Source organism: Orbicella franksi, chromosome 9 (genome assembly GCF_964199315.1).
Source record: "Orbicella franksi chromosome 9, jaOrbFran1.1, whole genome shotgun sequence".
NCBI classification, from domain to species: Eukaryota; Metazoa; Cnidaria; class Anthozoa; order Scleractinia; family Merulinidae; genus Orbicella; species Orbicella franksi.
The window spans coordinates 21,163,065-21,187,570 of NC_138153.1; the positions used below are offsets into that span (position 1 = coordinate 21,163,065).

At 38.3% G+C, this 24,506-nt stretch overlaps 2 protein-coding genes across 5 annotated transcripts in view; both read left to right on the forward strand.

Annotated features, from left to right (window-relative positions):
* LOC145498010 (uncharacterized) overlaps positions 1–24,506 on the forward strand; it is a 380,464-nt gene that overhangs the window by 350,496 nt on the left and 5,462 nt on the right. The window lies entirely within an intron of this gene.
* Positions 12,179–24,506, forward strand: part of LOC145497883 (plexin-A4-like) — a 238,195-nt gene continuing 225,867 nt past the window's right edge. For 2 of the 4 annotated variants that reach the window (XM_081477750.1, XM_081477752.1), the window contains exons 1-3: positions 12,179–12,380; positions 14,409–15,546; positions 23,608–23,802. In XM_081477750.1, coding sequence (XP_081333876.1) covers positions 14,437–15,546; positions 23,608–23,802 — 1,305 coding nt within the window. In that variant the 5' untranslated portion in view covers positions 12,179–12,380; positions 14,409–14,436. Of the gene's footprint in view, positions 12,381–12,622; positions 12,683–14,408; positions 15,547–23,607; positions 23,803–24,506 lie in introns of all 4 variants that reach the window. The other 2 variants (XM_081477751.1, XR_014050743.1) reach the window with 2 other exon arrangements.

The following is a 24,506-nucleotide window of genomic DNA, read 5'->3' on the forward strand; positions in this document are numbered from 1 at the left end:
TACGTTTACGCTGGACAAGGTTAATAACAAAATCCCAAATCGAGGCCTTTGGAGCATTAAAGGGTTGACAAACAACAAACTCCCTGGAGGGGCCCTTAAACAATAAGCTGTAATAAGATCCCAGGCAGGGCCTTTGAGCATACCTAACACCCAAAAAGCTGACAAAATCCAAGGAAGGGCCTTTGAACTGCTTTATGGCGCGAACGCATGTTTACACAAGAGAAAGTTAATTATAACAAATTCTGTTTTTGGAGTGAAATTCTTTTCTTTTATTTAAGCCATGGGGAGCCAAAGAGAACAGTTGAGCACTCCAATAAGCCTCTTTCGTAATTAAAAACCTATCGATCTCGTCTGAGTCATTAGGGGCCTGCACCTGATCAATGCATTGGAATTCAAAATCATCCAAGGAGTGTGGAATTTTATTGAAATGTACTGCTACCTCACAAGTGGTTTTGTTTGTGAGCATAGCAGACTTGTGGTTACGAAACCTAACCCGAAAATCGGTGGTAGTTGATCCTATGTACTGTAAACGACATTTCTTGCAGGAAACTAAATAGTAACTGATGAAGGTCTAAGACCGAAACGTTTTTCTATTAAATTTTTAACTTTTTAACTTTTTTTACCGTCAGAAGTTGTCCGTCCTTGCTTTATCAAACGTTTTTAAATTCATTTTTGCGGTGAGGCTTCGACTGTGAATCTTCATTGATCCTCCTGACGCAGTGGCATTCTTTGTTGGCTTGAGGCATTTTATAACCGTTTTATATATATATATATATATATATATATATATATATATATATATATATATATATATATATATAAACAAACAATGAGTCATTCAGTAAGATCAAGTGTTAGTTGTTACATAAAAGACAGTCTCTTCAAGCACTGTCCACCAGGCTAGTGAAATCAACCAATTTGATGCGCTTTTTAAAAGTGTGGAATGATTCAGAAGATCGAATAGATTTGTCGAGTTTGGACCAAATGACAGGGCCTAAATAAGTCAGGCTAGGTTTGCCATGAGCAATAGTCCAAAATCTGGGTATGGTGAAATCAGAATTTCTAAGGTGATAGAGGCAAGGCTTTGACGGATCAACGGTCAATGGTAGTACAATATGGGGAGGCGCCACCTCCCCAACTCTCCCTACTAAAGATATCGCCCCAGTCCTAAGACGATTAATCAGTGTTTTCTGCACAAAGCTAACAAAATGCTTGCATGATATGTTGTTCCTAAACATCTTATGGGGTGAGTGGTCGGGATCGTAGTGCTCGCCTCTAAACGAACCCTTAAAATGTTGGAAATACGGGAAAATAGAGACTTTATCTTTGATCTACTCCAAGACATCGGTTTGAGTCGCCATCTCATTGTACAGCATTTCGTCCCAGGTTGCTCACGAGTGATAGCTTTATCGAATTCTTCTTCAAATTCCCAAGCCCATGAAATGATTCCCTAAGGAAAAGCATCAATATACAAAAGGTATTACTCATACGGGCGAAACCTCAAAGTAGTCAGGAGAGAGATGACAGCTCCGACCCAGTAATCCTGGGAGGGTAACCAGAGACCCTGTTTTCAAAGCTATCAAAACTCCGAGACTATCGAGCTTATTACTAAGGGAGAAGAGAAAAACACTCACACAACACGTATTCAACTCAGGGTGCGTTTATTTAACAAACCAAAAAGCATATAGAAATTATTCCAGCAAATACTTTGACTATGGCAAAGTCTATTCGTTACTTTGTGGTTGACTGAGACGTTCCATTCTTCTCCTGCATGGCGAGATCCCTTTTCCTAGTATTAAACAATCTCTTGAAGTGGCCTTGCTTACCACAGTAAAAACAACTTAAGGCAAGCCCTGGATTTCTTGGGAAATCTCGGGAATTGCGCCCCCGATTTCCCCTGTAATAAGGGGACATAGCAGTGGCCCTGTCACGGTTCCTCTGGCGACAGTGCTTCTCCACCTTTGCCACACAATCAAAGATTTTTTTGTGGTCTTTGTGGCCCAAAAGGCGAAGTAAGAGGCTCCTAAACTGGTCACTGGGCACAGAGAGAACTCTCCACGGACGACTTAGTCATGGTTTCCATGGCCTTGTTAAGTTTGAAAACTTGACCCTTGAATCCCTGAAGCAGAAAAAACAGGTTCGAGTCAACAAACACCCTTTGACTCAACACAATTTATAAACTATCACAACTTCTCAACTCGTTTAAACTTCATTCCAAGAACTATAGACGTCATAACAATTCATGTCCCGATATTGACAGGGGAGCAAGCATGATAAAATTTACCCTTGTGTCTAATGTATACACAAGGTATTCTACCAGCAATTCAGTAAGAAACGCTTGCTCCCCGTGACTACCCACAGCATAAACATACTCCGTCACATACAGAATACACCTCACCTCACCAGCACATGACATATTTGACACGTCTAATGAAAGGTCAGCCCGGGCTTCACACGGTACAAATATTCCATGTAAAAAATATATATGGACAAACTTGGTGAATTCTGCCCTTGTGAATACACAAACACGGCTTATACATATTCCGTAAAAGGGATATAACCTGGTGAGCAGAAAGAATTCACCCCTGTAACTACACATGGCGTAAGTATATTCCGGAAAGGAATATGCCCGGAGAACTTTTGCCCCCGTAACAACACACGGTGTGTACTTATTCCATAAGGAATATCCGGGAAAAACTCGCCCCTTTGACCACACCCGGTGTAGACATACACGAAAAGGAATGTACCCGGTGAATCCTCGCCCCTGTGGATACACACGGCGTATACATATCCCGTAAGAGGAATATTCCCAGTGAGAAAACGCACACATCCCCGTGGATACACACGGCATATAAATATTCCGCATAGGAATATATCTGGCGGATCCTTGCCCCCGTGACCACACACGGCATATACATATTCCGTAAAGGAATAATCCTGGTGTAAAAATATACTCGACGAATCCTCGCCCCTGTGACTACACACGGCGCATGCACATTCCGTAAAGGAATAGTCCTGGTGAGAAAAGTCACCCCTGTGACTACACACGGCGTATACATATTCTATCAAGAAATATTCCTGGTGAAAAAACGTATCCTCACGAATAAATAAATATATGAAGAGAATCCACTACGAGGGCAAGAAACTGTCCCTTGGGAAAGAAAATCATTCACTCGAATTGCAAAAATGAGTAAAAATTAGCAAAATTAGCAAAAATATAAATGTAATGGTTAAGTTGAAATATTATGTATCAAAAGCAACACTTATTAGTGTGTATTACTCTCTTATTTATCCTTACCTTACCTATGCTTGTACACTTTGGGGAAATAATTATAATGCTCCATTGTCTCAAATCGTAAAATTACAAAACAAAGCGGTTCGTGTTATAAATTATGTTCCTTTAATGGAATCAATAACTCCTCACTACTCATCCTTAGGCTTTCTGAAATTTCCTGATATTGTTAAACTGAACACGTGTATGCTCTTTTATGATTATTTCCACCATGATAAGTTTCCTAATTTACCTGTTTCATTAGTATCTGAACTACATAATTACAGTACCCGTAGTGCATCATCCAACCAAGTTGCAATACCTTCATTTCGAACTAATCTTAGGAGATTTTGCCCCAGCATTATTGGAAGTTTCTTTTGGAATAATATTCCGCAACCCATTAGAGACAAACCATCTTAAAAAATGTTTAGAAAAGCACTTTTACGCTGGTACCTTGTTCAATACTAATGAAAACATTATCTCTTTATAACTTTCTGAGCTATTTTGTCATTTTTCCTCTTCTTTTTTCTTTTTCTTTTTCTTTTTATTAATAATCTCAAGTTATACATAACTTTTAGGGGCACAAAATTAGTTTATCTAGATGTGCCCCTCTCCTCTCCTTCCAATATATAATGTAATTCAATTCAAGTGATGTAATTTCTGTTTTATGCGTTTTTTTTTTTCTTCCTTACAAAGCATTATCGGTTACTATTTATTTTCTTTACGTTATATTTACACATCTCTGTATTAGCTAGGAATTGGAGGAATAAAAAATAATAATAATAAAAAACTTGCATAATGCAAGAATGCCGTACGCAAAAGAAATCAAGACCAGACCTATAACATGTGCCCAAAGTAACGAAAAACAAAGAAAAAACCAATAAGGACAAAAAAAAGAAACACTGAAATTACCTCGAGTTCATTTTGTGCGTCGGCAGCATTATCCTGAAGGAACTTGAAGGGGTTGTGGAGCTGGCGACACCTAACCCGCCGCTTACACCGGAGGGTTTACCGCTTGTGGAGCTTGTGGAGCCTGTGGAGCTTATGGAGGGTTTGCTAACGGCTGTGGAAATTGTACCCCTGGCGCTGGTGCTTCAGCCATAATCGCAGAGAATTCGCGTGGGTCAAAAAACCTAGAGAGAGAGACTTCCTTCACTGCTCTGCTGGCTGAGACTAGGCACGAGAGGAGTGTCATTCTGCTTGAACTCAGTATTTATAGTCTTATAACACCCTCTTGCACATCACCAGGAATGTATTACTTTCACGTGTGTTTCACTTTGGCATATCCTGGGCGCGTAGACACGACGACGGAGTCACGCAAAACGGCGGCCATACTCCAGCTAAAAGAGGGTAGGTGGAAAACGCGGCGCCGGGGTCCCGGAGTACGGGGTCCCGGGGTGTGGAAAACGCGGGGTCTAAGCGGAAAACACGGGGGAAACGTTTAATTCTTCGCCAAAATTTGAATCATTTCGCGAGAAAGAAAACCATTCAAGAGCCATTGTGCCGTGCAGTGGTTTTCTTTTGCATGAGGCGTCTATTTTATTTTTCGCAGTAACCTGCGTGAATTTTTGTTTTGTAACAATAAATTAAGACTTAACAACAACAACAACCGTTTATTTGTACTCACAATTTTTAAAATAATTACAATAAACATTAAATTAGTATAGAGTACTGCCTGCCCAAAATAACCATAAGGGTTAAAAAGAATGGGCAGACATTAAGTTACATAGATTATTTATACAGTTATTGGTCGGTAACACACTTACACACACACTCACAAATATAAAGATACAAACAGAATGGAAACTTACAGCGGAACAGAATATATCCTTATGAATTAATTAAAATAATTGTAATATTTAATATGAATCAATAAAGTGTATTTTTAATTTCTTCTTTAATTGAAAATCAAGTAATTTTTTGTCAGACTCATCAAGAGAATTCCAAATTTTAGGTCCCTGATATCTAATGTTGAAGGTTCCGAAATTAGTTCTGGTTTTGGGCAATGAATAGGATTGTTTGGAAGCAAGTCTTGTATTATAGGCATGAATTTCATTAACTGTAGTAAAATAATGATTGAAATCAGATGGCAATTTTTTATGATGGAATTTATGCATAAAGATTGCAATATTTAAGACATAAAGATCAGGGAGTTTGATTATAGTAAGATATTTAAAAATTGGACTAGAGTGAGCATCAAATTTAGAGAAGGTCATTATGCGCATGGCTTTTTTCTGTAAAATATGTAAAGGTTTCTGGGAGGTTGGATAAGAACTGCCCCAGGCGATAATGCCATAGATAAGGAAAGGATAAATTAAGGTATGGTATAGATTAATTAAAATGTTTAGATTTGTAAAATAACGGATTTTAGACAGAATACCTATACTTCTTTTGATCTTTTTAGCAATGTAATTCACAAGACTTTTCCAATTTAGATGGGAATCAATAAAAATACCAAGATATTTGATTGAGTATTCTCTTGTCAATTCTTTTCTATTAATTGTCAACTTAACATCCTGTATTAATTTCTTTTGTGGAGGATGAAATATAACAAAATTTGACTTATCTATATTTAAAGAAAGTTTATCAGCGCTTAACCATATATAAATGTTATTTAATTCCATGTTTATATTAGACTGGAGGGTGAGAAGATTTTTGTGTTTATAAAACAAGTTAGAATCATCCGCAAAAAGGTGGAAGTCTAGTAGTTTTGAACATTTATTGAAATCATTTATATACGAAAGAAAAAGTAATGGCCCGAGGACTGAGCCTTGAGGGATTCCACAGGATACTGGATGCAAGTCTGATTTTATGTTATTCAATACAGACTGAGACGAGCGCTACTTGCTACATCTAATTTTATGATCATAAACAACTCATTTTCCGTAACACTTTCCCCAGGAAATGCATGAAATCGCATCTTTGGCCATCTAAAATTTCAAAATTTTCTAGGGGAACATGCTCCCGGACCCCGTACGCTGGCTTGTCCCTTCGGGCGAATCGGGCCTCACAATAATTTATGTCGCCTGTTGTGCTTTATTGGACGCCTGTGAAAGCTTCTGTTAGAACCCTGATCAGATATCGGGAAGACACGGGTCAAGAGACTGCACCATGGCGACTTCATTAATCTGTAAGTCAGCATCATGATTAGAAATATTACTGTCATTTGATCGTTAAAAACACTAAATATACATGTCGAAAGGTGAATATGTACGGGTCCGCAAATGATCCCAGGACCGCAAATGATCTCGGACCGCAAATGATCCCGGACGGGAAATGATCCCCGATAGGGACCGCAAATGATCTCGACTAAAAAATAACGAATGGCATAGATGGTGGGATGGTTTGGATAGGGAATTGGCGTACGTGAATATCAATGTTCCTGTTAAAGCCATCTTATAATTATAATGGCTTACAAGTTGCTTTTTTTTTCATACTTTCGACTAAATTTTGTTGTAAACTACGATGTTATGAATATCACCACTCAATCATCAAAACACGACTTGCCTTGCATTTCTTTGCAATTCTCAGTAAAATTATGATCAGTGCAACATACGCTACATATCCTCCTTTGATAAACATTAATATATAGATTTAGGCCAGCCTAAAAGCGAAGCTCCTAGGCCGGGTTGTTCACAGCCAAATTAAGCTAACCCAGGAAAAGGTAGAATTTTGATTTGAGCTTTGTAGCTTTGCGTTGAGGTTTTCTGTATATTGTTTGACCTTCTGTTTTGAGTTTTAATAATCACTATATACACAAAACAAAGCAGGAAAAAACATATGTATAGAAGAAAAAGTTACTATTCGGTTAATTTTTAATCCTGGGTTAGCGTTAACCGGCTTCCGAAATACCCTGCCCTGTTTTCAAAAGTTAAACTGAGATGAGCCCGTGATCCAATCAAAAACCAGCACATGGTCAGCGGTCAACTTAAAAAAACACGCGACCACGATGAGCTGTAAACTTGAGCCCGCGATATGGTCACGTGATAATGGTCAGCGGATACCTTGTTTTGACAGGTGTCAATTGATCATAACATGGATGTCCAGCATCAAAGAAGTACATGGTAAACCAAGGCTGCATGTCTCTGTCAACCTATTATTCAGAGTATGGCCGCCATGTTGCGCGACTCCGTCGTCGTCGTCGTCGTCGTCGCCGTCGTGCGTACGCGCCCACGAGCAATACCGCTAGCTATGATAACCATGAGAAAATCAACTCATGGGTTTCTTTTTCTTTCCTACATGAGTATGGGGCTCCGCTTGGCGGCCTTTCGGGCCGCCGGAGCTCCGCTAATATTTAGGTGTTATAGTTAAATCACATTTTATCAGCCATTAACGCCACTCGTCTAAAGTTTTACACTAAAATCTAACCATGAAGCAACTATTAAGGAAGACGCTGTCACCTGAGTAGACCCACAAGACTACAACGCTTCATCACTCTGTAAAACACCTAGTGTGTAGCACTGGAAATTTGAACAAATTTATTTTGTAATTTTTCCGTGGTCGGATTTTGGCTTTAATTCCTCGGAAATGACTACTTGAGTATTCTAAGAAGCCAAAATTCCAAACTATAGTTATGAAGTTCTGCCTCATGACCGAGCAAGGCCAAGGCTTGCGCTTCGTTTTGACAAGTTAGCTGTTTGATACTATCGCCACCGGGATTTCGAGAATGTTTACAAGTATGTGTTTTTCTTAGACTTCTAATTCAATAGATCGTCTTCACGTGACGCGTTTTTATCCTCATCAGCCATAAGAGGCGGCATATTTATATCTGTTTACAATTAGCGTGCTTCGTTTGGAAACCAGAGCATTTTGAATTTCATGGTTTTGGAGGTTGCTTGACACAAGGCTATGATCGAGTTTGTTGAAAAATATATACTTATCTGGTGATTTTGAGCCTTTTTAGAAGTTAGAGCATTAGGAAAAGTGCTTATATAAATGCTTGTTTGTTTAGTACTGATAATCAGCCGCCTAGAAAGCCAAAGTAAGTTCCAGATGTTTAATTTACACTATATTCCGGCCGCCATATTGGTGTACCACGGATGTATACGAACATGGCGTTTTCTTACTGGGCTCTGTAAATTTCTGGGAAACATTTACAACGAATTTCTGAAGTTTGGGGAAACGCACAGGCCTAAAACTTGGAGAAGTGTCTTATTTAGTTATCTTCTATAGCGTACATCACAATTTCTTAGCTTTTTCCATTGGTTGGTTTTCGTGTTATTATTATTTTTTATTACGTGACAGTGAAAACGATCTGTACTGACCGTTCGAAGAACAAAACAGCAACTGTGGAATATTTTTTGGTAAAATGATAAAACATGTTTTTTAGTTCATAATTTTTGTACATGTTTTCACCTTCCTCTGATACGAATCCATGCCATTCCTTACTTTTTGATCGGGATCATTTGCGATCCAATATGGCATCATTTCCGGTCCGGGATCATGTGCGGTTCAATTTGGGGATCATTAGAGGTCCGGGATCATTTGCGGTCCTGGGATCATTTGCGGACCCGTACAAATATGTGTGCGAAGACATTGATGGGGGGATCATGAAATTTATTAATAGCTATGAGGGGGATACTTTAATGAAATAACATTTAAATGGGGGATCAGCTAAATGTTACTTTCCAAAAATCCGAAAATTGTCCGCCTTAAAGTCAGAAATTTTAGCAGTTTTCAATAGTTTCTGTGCAACATTGCAGCACCTGCTTTCTGAGAAAACCCCAAACCGTCCGTTGTACGTGGCCTACTTTAGTTAATTAGTTCCGTGTAAACAGCTTCTCTAATAACTGCGGTTTAGTTACGAAACCTCGGTAAGCAGTAACCGTCGTAAGCCTCTCTCGTGAAAACACGGCAAAAGTCGACCGAAAGTACTAACTACAGTTAGGTATGACGTCACGTAACCTGACACTAACCTAAGTTAAACTTTAGTTACCTTCGTAGATGTGACTGCAGCCACTGTGGTAGATGTATTCGACCATTACGTTCGTGCAGAAGCATATCACTTAGGTGATATGCTTCTGGTTCGAGTTAGTAGTGTTTGTAAATGAGCTTAAGGAAACATTTTCTTTTGGTTTAAGTGCTTTTTAACTTTTATTGCGCAAATTTCCAACGGTTTTCCATTGGTAAACCATTTACATAGGAAAGTTAATTAATTTATTCCATTTTTAACGCTTTATTATTAATATGACATAAAGTTCAAACGCGTGATAAAACAAGTGGTCTCATGTAATTTTGTCTGCTGAACAGCATGCTGTTAACAGAATGCTTCAAACACGTAAGTGTGATATAAGAACGATCAGGTAACTTACAATTCCGTAAAAAAAATTTGGTTTTGGGTTTCCAGAAACCACTACAGTGTACCAGGAGCCCAATAGGCTCCCGAGTGTAACCTTTTCACGTCTTATTAGGCCTCACGTGCAACGTGACTCCTCTAAATCAATCTTGCGTCCCCAATCGCAGTAAATAATGTACTGCTTAAGACCTGGTAATGTAGAAATCGAAATTTTCGTTGAATTGGGTGAATCTGGTTAGTCTCCACCAACGTTAAATACGTTATATGGGTTTTTAAAGTCAAGCCTCGTTTCCATGCTGTCATGGTTACATGACCAGCTGTATATTACTTAGGTGTGTCAGGTACACTTGAATGTTTCGTATGAGTAATTCTGATAACAATGTGTTGCCCTAAAGATGGTTTTGAGGTATTTAAAGGTCCAGCCTCGTTTCCATGCTGGGACATAAAAACGTCACATTTTGAACCCACCGTAGTGGCCGTCTGTACAAGTTACAGAATTGCCGACAACATTTTCCTTAGAGTCCCCTTAACACATCTGGACAGGTGGCTTGCTTTTTCCACAAAATTCCCAGGCAACTTTAAATCTTGACTTATGCTCCCGCACTATTATGTCAATTATCGGGTGGAAGCCACGCAAATAAATTTCTTCCGTGCTAGCGAAACAAGGAAATTCTACTCACGATCAGCGCTTGACCTAATGTTCTTCGCTCCGTTCGTAGCCATGTTTTGCTCACAAATAGCAATGTCCCGGATGTACTTGAATTTTATCGAGCGGGAAATGCCATGTCCAGACTTCAAGTCTTTAGCGACATCAAAGTTCAGACCAAATAACGCCAGCAGCAGCTAGAAATGTCTAGTTCATTGCACGTCTAAGCCCTAAATTGATGTGGCAAGAAGTTCTCTGCATTTCATGCTAGGTAAGATTTACAAGCTGCTGGCAGAGCAAAAGCAAATAAATAAATAAATAAATAAACAAATAAGAATAAATTAATTAACTGACTAAAAACGCTTGATTCAGTCTTTAACACTGTTTTCATAAATCCAGACATACATGTTTATCAATAAACATCCGCGATGAAATATTGCCCAAGATCATTTAAAATTCGTTTAAACTTAAGAAAACGAAGACGTTTTCACCTTGACGGAACGTAAACGTCATTGTCATGTCAAGTTAAATGTCAGTAAAATAAAATGTGTAAGTACTGAAAATGAACAATTGGTCTTTAATTAAGAAAGGTGAAGTACAAAATATGTTACGTTAAACAAAGAGTTTCGCACGTATGGAGTCCGTCTGCGTATTTAAAGAGGGTCCCCTATACCTCTTCTGAAAACATCACGCATAAGTAATTGGCCTTTTCACGCATCACGAAAAATTCGAAAAACAGCTTCACGTTCAAAGAAAAAAGCAAGCAATCACGTTTCACGTAAAAATGCAAAGGCTAAATCATGTTTCACATAAAAAATACAAAATTCTATTCACATTTCGCAAAACATACAATTACATTTAAACATTTTACCTGACATTACTGAAATGTGCCGAAGTAGATATAGTTGCTCATGGCCATCTTTTGGTAATTTCAGACTTTGTTCTCGTCGGTCAGCATGTCTAGATCTTTTGTGGCTTGGGTAATCGATAAAACCGTTTGTGGTAGAGCGTAGGATGACTATCCGCTACTGTAGTTCTGCTAGATCAGTTGATTCCACTCGTTTCGACTTCCACCTTAATCTCGACATACATATTAACACTTTGTTGATATATTTTCGTAAATATATCGAAGCGATGGTTGAGCAGACATCAGTAAAAGCCGGATGGAGTGTGGGCAGGTTTTACATTTAGTTTGGGGTAGTCTACGAGTTTAATGACGCTAAAATCTCCAGAAAAGTGACAAAGTTTTTGGTCCACAAATCACACGTAAGTAAATGCATATTTTACGGATCACGAAAACATCGAAAACCAATTTCACGAGGACAGAAAAATATAAATTCACGAATCACGGAAAAAATAGATCCTCATTCACTCTTCACGCAAAGCAAAAATGCCCATTCACGCTCACGAAAAAAGTGTAGTGGACCCTCATTATTTCTAGACTCTCGACAAGAAATTGTTTTATATTTAGAAAATGTATAGCACAAAGTATAAGGAAATCAATTTTATCATAGCGTCAATCGTCTTCTTTATTATGAGGAAACTTAAGTACAAAGTACAGCGCTTTCCGGTTCAAGGCTGAAACAAAGGCAAATATCCAGAATATCATAAACTACAAAACTGGAATAGTTCATCATAAGAGACAAATTTCACACGAACTAATACAAACAATAGCTGCAATAGGATAAATATACCTGCTAATCACAGGCATGTTTCGCCATCACGAGAACGTAAGGGAAACGCTAAACCAACGCCTTGGCGCATCCGACATTTGGCGTTCGGAAAAAACACACCTGTCGCGCTTAGAGACTCTAGCCGCCATGAACGTCATGAACCGTTGAATGTGAATGAATATATCCCGTAAATGTTAATGAATATAATCGTGAATAAGAAATACGTCGTTAAATGTGAATAAATATATTTAATTGATGAAAACGTAGTTGTTGAATGTGACTAATTATGATATTTGCAATTTTGGGGTCACGGGGAGAATATTAGGGAATTTTACATGACGTTAGTGTTTTTATTGTTAATGTTTGTGGGCGCTGAAAGTTGGGAGCAGCCCAGTCCTCGCCGTGTCCTCGCCCAGTCCATCAGCTTGTGCATCTTTTGAATATTTGCGGAATTCCGTGGAAGAGAACAGTGGATTTTAGGTGTGCCATCTATTTGTAAGTACACAATTTATTCTGTTGTCTCCATCAGTTTGTCTAACTATGGTTTTCTTTATTTAGAAATTTATTTCGTCTGTTTTTTGTGAAGTTTGGTTTCTTTCCATTTTGATGATAAGCTTACGCTTTAAAATTATATGGAAGTGACTTGAATGCAAGCTTAATCTTTTCTGTAGAAGGAAAATTTTTATCCTATTCCGGAGCGCGTCTGAGTATGCTCAGTTTTCTTCTGCGATTTACAGTTAAACCTGACCGGCAGCTTAAGTACACTGCAAGGTTTCCCGGCGCTTTATTCATGCCAGGTAAAAGAACTCGACTGTTACGTTTAATAATTACGAAAGTTCGAAAGGGCTGTGATATTAACTACTGAGAAAATTCTTTCTTACTGGGGAAGAAGTGAACGCTATGGTGTATATGTGTGTGTTTAGCAGCTAAAGTAGGAAATATATAATGATCAGTCAGGCTGGAGGTTAATGATCAGCGCCTCACATGCTGTGCTGCACTTGCTTATGTATGCAAACTCAGTCAGTGGTAGTTCAGCTCAATCGTGGTAGTTGTAAGTGTTACTGAGCAGCATGTGAATTAAGATGTATTTTTATTGAGCACTCCTACGATTGTGTGAAACCACTTCTGTTTTTCTTCTCTTATTTTTCTTTGTTGATACATTTTCATATTTGTTTTGTTTACAAAGACCTGTTACCAGTTGATGTTTTCAAAATAATTACAGTCAAACCTCCAGTTGCGACCACCTCTCGTAAGTGACCATCTCTCCTCAGCGACCAGTTTTCCAGAATACCAAAAGTTTCTGAGTGACCACCTCTTGTAAGCGACCGAAACCACTTTTAGAACTAAAAGTTTGAAATTTTCTTTTGTTGTTAACCTCTCGTAAGTAACCACTTGACAGATAATAGAGTAGAAGTTGGATAATAAGGTGTTGTAACTTTATTGCATTCCTGGGTAATACAGGAGATGCAAATTTCTCAACAGGAAGTACAGCATTTTTCTTGAAATTGACTTTTCACATGAATATAACATTTAAAACATGGGGTAAGTCTGTTCAGTTACCCTATGCTAATGAGGCAAAATTTTCACCCAATATGGTCTAAGCTCTCGTAAGCAACCACCTCCGTTAAGCGACTAGATAGGCTTGACATTTTTGGGCGGTCACTTATGAGAGGTTTAAAGGTAGGTTTTTTTGTGTAAGCGTGACAAATTTGCATGAAAGTGTGACTTTATCAACAAGTGTGTTACTTAAGCATATTTTATTTTGAAGTTTAATTTTTAAGTGACACTTGAGGAGGAACTTAATAATAAATTACAATACTTAGAGAGGAAGCCATATCAGCCTTAGCCGTACAAAACTTGTCTATGTCGAAATTTTATTAGAACAGTGTTGACAGAAGGGATTTAATGTCAATTCGTAGTGGGTAAATGATGAAAAAAATCTAACGACTGAATTTTTTTTAAAGAAGCAAAAACCATTTTTTAAGCCTTGTTTTTACCCAGCCCATTGCCATGGCAACAGCACACACCTTAGCCAAAATGCGAGAATAAACCCTTCTGTGGTTAACCTTGACTCTTGCAAAAAATGGGTGCCAAAGCATTAAATAGTTTAAAAGTAATGGTGAATTAGGCATAGGCATGTGAAAACTGTGTTCGGCCACCTTAAACGATGGACTTTTACACATTTTCCGAAAGGTCTTAAAAAGTGCCTCTTCAATGTGGTTAATTTTGCTGAGGGTGACATAATTTGATATCCATATGATGTCACAGCAAAAGAGTAAAAGTTGTTTCTGGTGTGCTGGGAGTTTGACTCAATCTCTTAAAATTTTGACATACATCAGTACATCATATAGGCACCTGAGGGGCAAAAATCATGATGTACTAAGAGCTTAATTGTCCAATGTTACATTTTATGTGAAATTCAGTGAATTTTGTTCAAACTAGAGGTCTGTAATAAAACAAGTAATTAAGACATGCTTTGTATTTAGTCATTTGAAATATGTCTTTTTCTTTTTCTCATTATAGATTCTGGTTTGAAAAGTCATTTCAGCCAATGGCCAATACACATGTCATTAAACGGATCTTTTGTCTTGTACTCTTTTGGTTTGCCCGTGTTAGTACAAGCAGAGGCAGTTACCCAGAGTTAAAAGTCCAAGAATTGCTGGTTAACTTGGTTTATGATAATATAACAAATAATATTTTTATTGGAGGTGAAAATGTACTGTTGAAGACATCATCAAGTTTGGTGGAGCTTAGGAAAAACATAACTGGTCCCAAACTAGATTACATAGATTGCATCATTGACACAGAGTGCCCTGGCAAAGTTGCAAACAATAGAAACAAAGTGTTGCTGATAGACAACAAGAAGAGACGTCTGATAACATGTGGCAGTCTCCAACATGGCATCTGTAATATGAGAAGTCTTGATACCTTAGAAACACTAACAAATAGTGATAAATTTGTTGTGTCAAATGCTGCCTTTCCAGCAGTAGCATTGATTACACCATGGGGAAACACGCCAGGAACCTTTGCCATGTATGTTGCAACGTCATGGGATGCAAAATATCAGTTGTCAGATTTGACATTGATTGGAATCAGACCTGCTGTATCCACTCGTATTATTGATGGTCCTGAAATCTTTGCCTTTGCTGAAGAAAGTGTTAAGCAGAGTTTTTTACAGTTTCAAAAACTCAAGTATGAAGCAAAGTACATTTACGGATTTTCATCTGGTGGTTTTACTTACTTTGTGTCCGTGCAAGAGACTACTAAATCCTTTGAAAACAAAGAAAACCCAAAAGTGCTGAGAACATTTGTAATACGTCTTTGCCAAAAGGATACAGCATATTTGTCATACATAGAGCTACCACTGGAATGCCAAGGAGCCAATGGAACAAATTTCAATATGGCAAATTCATCTTATCTTACAAAAGCTGGAGATGGCTTTGGGCCTCATGCATCTGATGATGTACTGGTTATTACATTTTTTGAGTCTGCTAAAGGTTGGGATGGACCCACCAAATATTCTGCTATATGTATGTATCCAGTGAAAGAAATCAATGAAGCTATGATGTCTAACCTCAGGAATTGTACTAATAACGTTAATGCTGGTGAGAAATTTGGGCTTCCTTGGGTACTTAATGGAGACAAAAAATGTGCTGAACAGGTAAAAAATGTATAATGTTATCATACTTAACTGTGTATTCATTTAATGATTGCTTTATTGTCTCTTGGTGAGGCATGGAAAATTGTATGTTCTAGGGTTATGCTATAAGCACTTACCTCACGGGGAGATGTGATTTTCTGCAGTGCAAGGGAAGGAGGAGACACCTACTCCAATGGTTTGGGGACAGGTATTGCTTGAATCAGTCTACAAGGGATTCTGAGAACCATGTCTTCCTGTCAGGTAGTTGCTTACCCTCCAGGGAAATATCATTTCTTCTTCACCCCTCTCTGACTGATATTCGCAATATTGGTGCAGAATTACGAAGCAATACTGCCAAGCAAAAGGGACAAGCCAGAATGATAACTAGAAACGTGCCATCCATAAGACCCTTGTCAATAATCAATAGACAGATTGGCTTGAAATGGCTTTGTGTGGAGAAATAAAGGACAAAGGTAGTTGAGAGGATTTACTTAAGTGTTATTGTCAGAGAAAACCAGGCAGGACCAAAAGATTGAGGTTGACAGTTTACCTTCACCTTTTCACAGTGTGAAAGCTGGTCACAGCTGTGGCGTTTGCCGCGGTAGGTGTTTGTTTCTCTTTGAAATATCACCACCTCATGATTTAGGCCTCTCAAGCGGCCTAAAATGGCTGAAATTTTGGGAACTTTAGGTGAGCGTAAAAGATACTTTGTACAAATTCCAGAAACTCTTATTTCTGTGCGATAATATTTGTCCCCTTATCAGTTGACTGAGACCTATTAGAGGTCTTTGGCCTTAATTCTACGCTTTTCATGAGGTGCTAAATATCGCCGCCAAATTGTTAACGTGTGAACAAAATTTTAGCCATTTTCAGCGAGTTGTTTCTCAATAGTGCAGCAGTTTACTTCCACAGAAATACATTTTTCTGATAGTCTTTTACACTGTTACATGTATCACTATCCAGTTTATTTGAAATTGGTATCCTACAGTGTACAGGCAAATTGGAGCAACTGCTCTCACAAAGTCCAACAGGGTCCGAAATTAACTTTTTTAGGCAGGCGCCAACTGGTGACTGAAATTTTTTTTTCAGTCGCCATATGGAAAAATTTGGTCGCCAAAAAGTGTCAATAAAATTTTCCTTCACAGCGAAACGCAAACCAAAATTTTTGGTTGCCAGATGGAAAATTCGGCTCGCCAATTTTTCTTTTAAGAATCAGAATGAGGAGAACATGTTTGGTGCTGCAATGATGGCGATTTTTCCACTAACGATAAGATTAAATATAAACATGCTGATTATTTATACACCTACCACTGAAAACCCACAACGAACGAATCGAATGCCGGTCATATACGCAGTCTCGTACGACAGCCAAATGTTTCAAGTCAATTTTATACCTTCTCTTGTCTCTACCTTTTGGAGAAGAAACGTACCCGACTGAAAACTGCCGTTTGGTTCTTTGCTCAATGTGCAAAACGATCTTTCCTTTCCTGTTCTGTCAAGACGATCGACGGATTGCCATGTTGAATATTGAAATCTTCCACTAATTTCTTCGCGGATGTTCCGTCTCCACTTTGTAATAAATTACGGAAAGAGTTCAGGACATTTTTGGACACCACATTGCCTGAATAAATATTCATGGCGAAAGAACGCACGTGGCCGTCTGCGCCTGCAATACGTATGTTATGGGAAACCGCTGGAAAAACATGGCGGCGAAGCTTCTCACTGATCATAGCTGTGAAACGTTGTGGTAGAGTTATAATGATAGGAAAATCGGTTTTATACTTCAAAAGCAGCGGAAAGGTAAAAAGTAAGTGACCAATTGGTGGGCAGCTTTGAATTTTATTTTAATCGATTTGGCTGAAAATCTAAGTGTGTGTAATTATCGTGGCTTGAAATGGTTAATCGCCCGCTGGCGACCAGCTGTGAAATTCTGGTCGCCAGTGCAAAATTTTTAGTCGCATTGGCAACCAGGAAAGCGCAATTTCAGACCCTGTCCAATAAAATCATCAGTCAAATGAAAAATTCCAGCCAAATGTTTAGCAAAGAATATCACTTTATTCCAACTGTCTGCGATTGTCATCCATGAGTGACTGAAAGATCTGCTTAAAAAAGTCAGTTGGAATGCAGGATAGAATGTTTGAGCTGTGACATTGTTATTAACCTATGTAAACATTTCAAACTCACCAAATACTTGCCATTATTTTTGCTGAATTTTTAATGTCGTGCTACATGGAAAAACAAAATGGATGCTCAGTTCACTGGTCTTTTTGCTGTTGTGTTGAACAAACTGCATGTTAATAGTGAGTGAAGCTTTACCCTTAATTAAATTTTGGGACTTCTGGAAACCCTTTTCATCAATTTCTCGTTTTCCGAGGCATATTAGACTTGATTTCCGCTGCCCTCTCTTGTCCCGTCTACGTTCCTCCCAGAAGGGAGGCTGGACGCGTGAGCGGCAAACCATGTCTGTGATGTAAATTCATAATTTAATTTATGCCGTGCTCCTGGTTGCCAGAAATGTTATCTGATTACAACCTGGACAGGTCCACATGACACCTAAGACTCGAAATATTTGTACATTTGCTGTTCTCTTTTTTAAAATTTTGTTTTGCCAATCTAATTTGTTTCACATTGTTGCTGCAGTAAAGGGTTGTATGCATGGATACTGTGTTCTAGGGAAGAGTTTGTTTTTGAGTAGAGCAGCGCTGTTCGACTGTGGTTTAGCAAACTGGTCATGCATGTCAAGATCTGTCAAAGGTGACATGTTGGTCAGCATGGTTTCTGCTGTTAAGATGATACCTTGAAATTTGTATACCTGGCTTGTGATGTATGTTTAACTAGTTCGGTTGGCTTTACATGTGATTTAGCTCATTTAAAAAATTGATTTTGCCCTACTTTACCAGCGATTGGTGTCGCTATCCTTAAAGAGGGTAATACGTCCATTTGACTGACTTTTGTCTCTTGAGCTCAATGTTTAGTCTCTGTTGACTTGACTTGACTGGTTATCTGACGTTCCAGAACCAAAAGATTCAAATTTTCCAACCCTGTTGTCTGAAAGGTCATTGAACAACGTTAGTGGTGTTTCTTGTTCTGAATTTTAAACTTTTGATCTTAATTGTTTCTGAAGTTCTCTCGCATGCCATTTATCAATTCCACATCGTCCGCCATCCCGCGCCACAATCTGAACTGACGAGATAATTTATGCCTGACAAAAATCTGTGGGTGGTTATCTGATTGGCTAAGACTAATGAAAGAATCCTCACACGTACAGCCCTGCCTTTGAGGGAGGAGCGTGGGCTCCTTTCCCTGAACAGTGGCACAGTGGTAATCGAGCCTAGAGGCATATTTACAGATTCAAAGGTCAGATGACCTGAGTTCACAATGTCGATCTTCCTTCATAGTTTCTCCTTGGTTTTGAAAACATAACTGTTCTTGCGGATCAGAAAAATCGGCAAGCAGTGCGGGTGGTGGGTCAGAGTTTCTTTAATTATTAGTGTACAAGTGAGATGCTTGAGGAAAGACATCAGAGGGGGAGTGTTTTTGGTGCAGCTGAATGTAAACAAAGAAGAAATTCAGGTTATGACTAAACTTCCAGGCAGGAGGTGGGGGAGGAGGGGGAGTTGAAACTGAAAAGTCTTCTTTGGGGATCATTTCCAACCGACTTTTAGATGTGCGACATGTGACACTTGAGCACTCTCTGAATCTGAAAAAAGTTGAAATCTTTGAGTTATATCTTTCTTTTCTGATATACTTCAAGTTACCCACACAGATTCTTCCATAGTCACAGTAAACACGCAGAAAAACATGTTACAAAAGCTAAGGAAGCACAAGAATAAAGCAGCTACAATGAAGCTCGGTAGGAGCGTGTAATGCCTGACACTATTTGTATTGATATATCCAGGCCAGGCGTGCCGGAGAGTAACTGTTGACCAAACTAGTTGTCATCAGCTGTCATAGGAAAGTTTCAAAATTTACGGCTCTTGTAAGGTCTATGCACAGTGGAACAGAATGTCCAAACAAGGCAGTCTGCAAAAAATTAGCTCGATCCTGCAAAAAATAAGAATCGGCCCAAAATGCTATATATGCCCTTTTTGCACGAAAGCCTTCAATTGTAATCATTCCCTGAAGAAGTCTCAGAGATGAAACGCGTCGGAAATAAACGAAAAGCTTTCAACTACAAGAAGTCTTCCTTTGTGCTGCTCACTAGTCTTCGTTAAAAAATTAAAAAATTCCAATAACCTTCCAAGCAGATGGGCTTAGAGGGTAGATCATAGATCATAGAGTGTAGAGCGTAGATCGAAGAGAAGCTGATAGAATGTAGAGAGTAGAGCGTAGATGGGCTTAGAGGGTAGATGGTAAGATCTTAGAGTGTGGATGAAGAGAGTAGCTGGTGGAACGTAGAGAGTAGAGCATAGATGGGTTTAAAGGGTAGATGGTAGATCGTAGAGCACAGATTGAAGAGAGTAGCTGGTAGAACCTAGAGAGTAGACTGTAGATGGTAGAACTGACGTTGAGCATAGAGCATAGAGGGTAAACTCAATACAGAATTGTACCTTAAAAGGATTATTAAAATACTGTAAACCGTAATATTAATTAACACTTTAATATATATGAGATAATAAAGAAAGCCAATAAATTACAATTACAAAAATTACAGCATCACAGATGATCAAGAAACTCGCACTCGCAACCCAATAGTTTTTTATCACTCTACTGGTTTTTTAAGCCTCTAAGCTAGTGTAGAGAGTAGTAAAAAATTCTTGAAGTGATAAACTCGTAAATAAGGGGTGACAAATGGTCCTTCAAAAACTCTGGGTCTCGCAAACTTTTAGTCAAATTTCATGGGTCTCGCAGTCTTATTTTTTTAGCAGTTATGTGCAACTCGCAGTCTCGATTTTTATATGAAGCTGTCTTGGAGTCTCGATTTTTCACAAGGCTAAGGGTCTCCAAGTCCTGATTCCTTCATTTACCTCTTTTTATTAATGACTTCTTTTCGTCACTTGATATTGAATTTCAATGAAGCAACTTACAAATTTCCGACAAAAGTTAATCCTAACTTCTCCTAAACTGTCTGAATTCCACAAAAAGCTACAAAACCTACCGAAACATCTGTTTTGGTGCCAGAAAAACGGTTATTTTGTTCTAGGATATCATAACGTAGTGTGTTATAATTGAATTTCCAGTTCCAGCCAGTTCAAAGAAGCTGGTTAAGAAGCCATACAATCTCATTCTAGCTCTTAACTAAACTTGGGGCTTGAATTTTCAGAGTCTGAACGTCTCGCGCTCGCACTTAAAACACTTTGGAATCTCGGTCTCGCAATCTAAAAAGTTAAAATGGCTCGGGCTTGTAAAGAGAGATGCTTGTCTCGCTGTCTTGCAAAGTATCTCATTTACCATTCACCACCCCTTAAATATGTAGAATGTAGAGCATAGATGGTGGAACATGGAGTGTAAGAGCTCTAAGAGCGTAGCGCGTCGACTGTAGAGGGAAGAACATATAGGGTAGAGCATAGTCAGGGTAAACTCAATAGAGAATTGTAAATTGAAAACAATTATTAAAACACTGCAATTCCTAATAACACTCAACATTCCCTAAGAGATATAATATTTGTTACAATAACTATACGCCACTACACCTCTAGAGCTCTACGAAAATTTCTACGCCTAATCGAGCTTCATAAAATGGGCTGGGTATAAAAGCAATTGGTGATTGCTAGGTATATTTGAACTACTAGTGAAATAAATTTAGCTAAACTGCCATCAATGCAGAATTTCCTTGCTGTAGGACTTGGCAAGAAAACTTGAAATTGAAATTTGGTTTGTCAAAAGATTGCATGTTCCTACACAATTTGCTTCCAAAATTCTGCACAATTTTTTTTCTTTCTTGCACCCTATGAGAAAGCCAACTTGGAGGAAAGATATTTAATTCAAGTTACCGAAAGTTCTTATCATTATAAAGTTGGAGACATATGTTGCGTGGTGTAACAAACAAGAAGCATGTTTTTAATAAGCTATGAGTACAAAAACATTAGTGAGTTCCACAGAATAATTGTAAGCTTAATACTTGCTAAAGCTTTAGAAATTAGACAAGAGCATCTTCTGGATGTGATTGTATATTAAATTTATGGCTCAACAAATTTTTGGAAAATCTAGGCAGGAGGGGGGTCTTTTGCCTCAGAAATTCAGGCAGGAGGGGGGTCTAGTGCCACTTCTACCATTTCTTAAAATAAACACATAACCTTACTTTCTGACTCAAATGTTCCAGTTTGTTTCAGGAGTAAGCAAAGTATAGCTAACTACAGCTCAAATATTTTCATTATACTAGGTATTTGGCATGAGGTATTATGTATTAGGTATTTTTAGCTGAAGAATTTTCTACTGTGGATAGATAAAGATTATCTATCTATCTGTCTGTCTGTGTGTCTGTCTGTGTGTCTGTCTGTGTGTCTGTCTCATGGCTGTCTGCAGGTAGAAAGTCTCTGACACTATAGGGGAATCCTTGTTTACAATATTTGCCTCATTAGCATGAGCAGCTTGGTTTTTGATGGAGGTACAAGAACATTTGTTCTGACTATTGAAAGGTCATAATACAGTTATCTCTGCCAATGAATATGAGTCTGATGTATTGAATACTTTTTGAGCAACACGGGTTTAAAAACTCAAAATTTTACAAAGAATGTATGAGCTCATTAGCGCTTTTGCCACCCAGAAATTTTGCAGTTTTTGAAAGACAATATCTCCTTGAATATACACACAAAGAACTAAACATTTCACCATGTATTAAGTTTCACTAGCTCTTTAGCTGCCTGGTGTCGATTCATATCTAACATGTTTCCTTCTGAAAGTGAAGAATGATCATCGCAGTAAATTTTCCAATTTAAGCAATTGGAAAGAAGAAGCCTGAAAAAAAATCAGGGCTTCAACGGGATTTGAACCCGTGACCTCTGCGATACCGGTGCAGTGCGATGCTCTACCAACTGAGCTATAAAGGCACACATTGGGAGCTTAAATTGGAAAATTTACTGCGATGATCATTCTTCACTTTCATTTACAACCGCAGTTCAAATATGAATTATTTCATATATACTTCACATCATTTCACTCCTCACAGGAATATATGAACTCAATTAATTGACCTCGCTCCCAATGTGTGGCTTCATAGCTCAGTTGGTAGAGCATCGCACCGGTATCGTGGAGGTCACGGGTTCGAATCCTGTTGAATCCCTGATTTTTTTCAGGCTTCTTCTTTCCAATTGCTTAAATTGGAAAATTTACTGCAATGATCATTCTTCACTTTCATCTACAACCGCAGTTCAAATAGGTATTATTTCATATATACTTCACATCATGTTTCCTTCTGTATGCAAAGTCGTATGCAAATGAGCAAAAATGTAAACAATGACGTCAGCATGAATCCCCTTATATCAAGTGCACTTGAGAATCACCACAAATTTCCACTGTCACCAATGCTCCTTACATCCAAAGCTCAAATTGAATGGCTTCCAAGGCTCCAACCTGTCAATGTTGACCGTAACTGCAAGTTTTCCAAATGTCTTTTTCAACTCATTTTGTATAGACAATAGGTTATGTCAAATTGCTATTTTCATGTTCCTCAAAGTGGGCAAAGGCCAGGCTTTTGAAAGGCTTTGAAAGTTTCGAAATAAAAAAGCTTTTCTTGTTTAGTCTGTTTCTTTATTATACAAATCAGTGACACACTTGGCTATTGCCTTGTGTACCATTCTTTTTTTCTCACCACATTTTGATGTCATCTATGATCTATTACTGAACAGATGCACAGCAGCATAGAATCTATTTGTTAAACCCTGTCTCAGTGTCAAGCACATTCTAGTTTATCTTACAATTATCATAAAACCCACCCATTCCTACAACCTACCTCGGCCATTGTTTGCTCAAAAATTAACACCTTACTTGCAGGTTATCAGCTGGAAGTAATGGTAATATTTAATGTGTAAATTAGCTGCAGCTATATGCAGATGAAATATGAAATATGAAGTTTGTTTCGATGGTAACTTTTCTTTTTTTATCCAGGCTGATAATGCCATGGTGTGTTTCTATTTTTAATAGACTAGTAAACCAACCATATCAGATGACTTCTGTCCTACAAGATCATTTGCCTTCCATCCATTTCGTGGAAAAATGCCTTTATCTAAAAGAGCTGTGGTGCAATATGACAAGGGAAGGCTAAGTGCTATTGCTGCAATGCCATATCAGAATCATACAGTGATGTTTGTTGGTACTGAACATGGTCAACTGCTCAAGGTATGTCTACTATGGTGAAAAACTGACTTAACTTTTGTTTGCAAAAGCATTGAAAGGAAGAATCCCTGTTGTGTGTAATATTTCGCAAGGTTGTGAAAGACTATCTTCTTTTGAGGAAGGTTGAAAAAGTCCTTGTATTTGTCTTACAGGGTAAGTTGGTAGTGTTAGGAGAAATAGGAGTAGGCTTCTTCCTTTTTTTTATCATTGCCATTATTACTGCATGTTCCACACTCCTGTAGGCTCAGTATAGGTAAAATTCATACTGTCCCTTCCTCTTTAAATATATGATCTTTCATATATTCACTTGAATTCTTCACCATCTACGGGTATATAACGAACTCACAACGTGATCAGCTCCCAGTTGGCTTGATAGCTCAGTTGGTAGAGCACTGCATGGGTATCGCAAAGGTCACAGGTTCAAATCCCGTTCAGGCCTGAATTTTTTCAGGCTTTAATTTCACAACTGCTTAGGTTGTTTATATAACTGCGATGATCAATCCTGTCTTCATATCTTTCTCAGCAGTTCAAATATATGATCTTTCATATATTCACTTGTGAAGCAATTTTTGTTGACTGAATAATTTATTTATCTATTTGATGTAAACAATTTGAAAAGGCAGGTGAGATGCAAAAGAGCATTTTGTCATCTACAAGGTGTGTCACCCTTATCCAGCTCACAAATTGTAGAAACAAATAATGGCCAC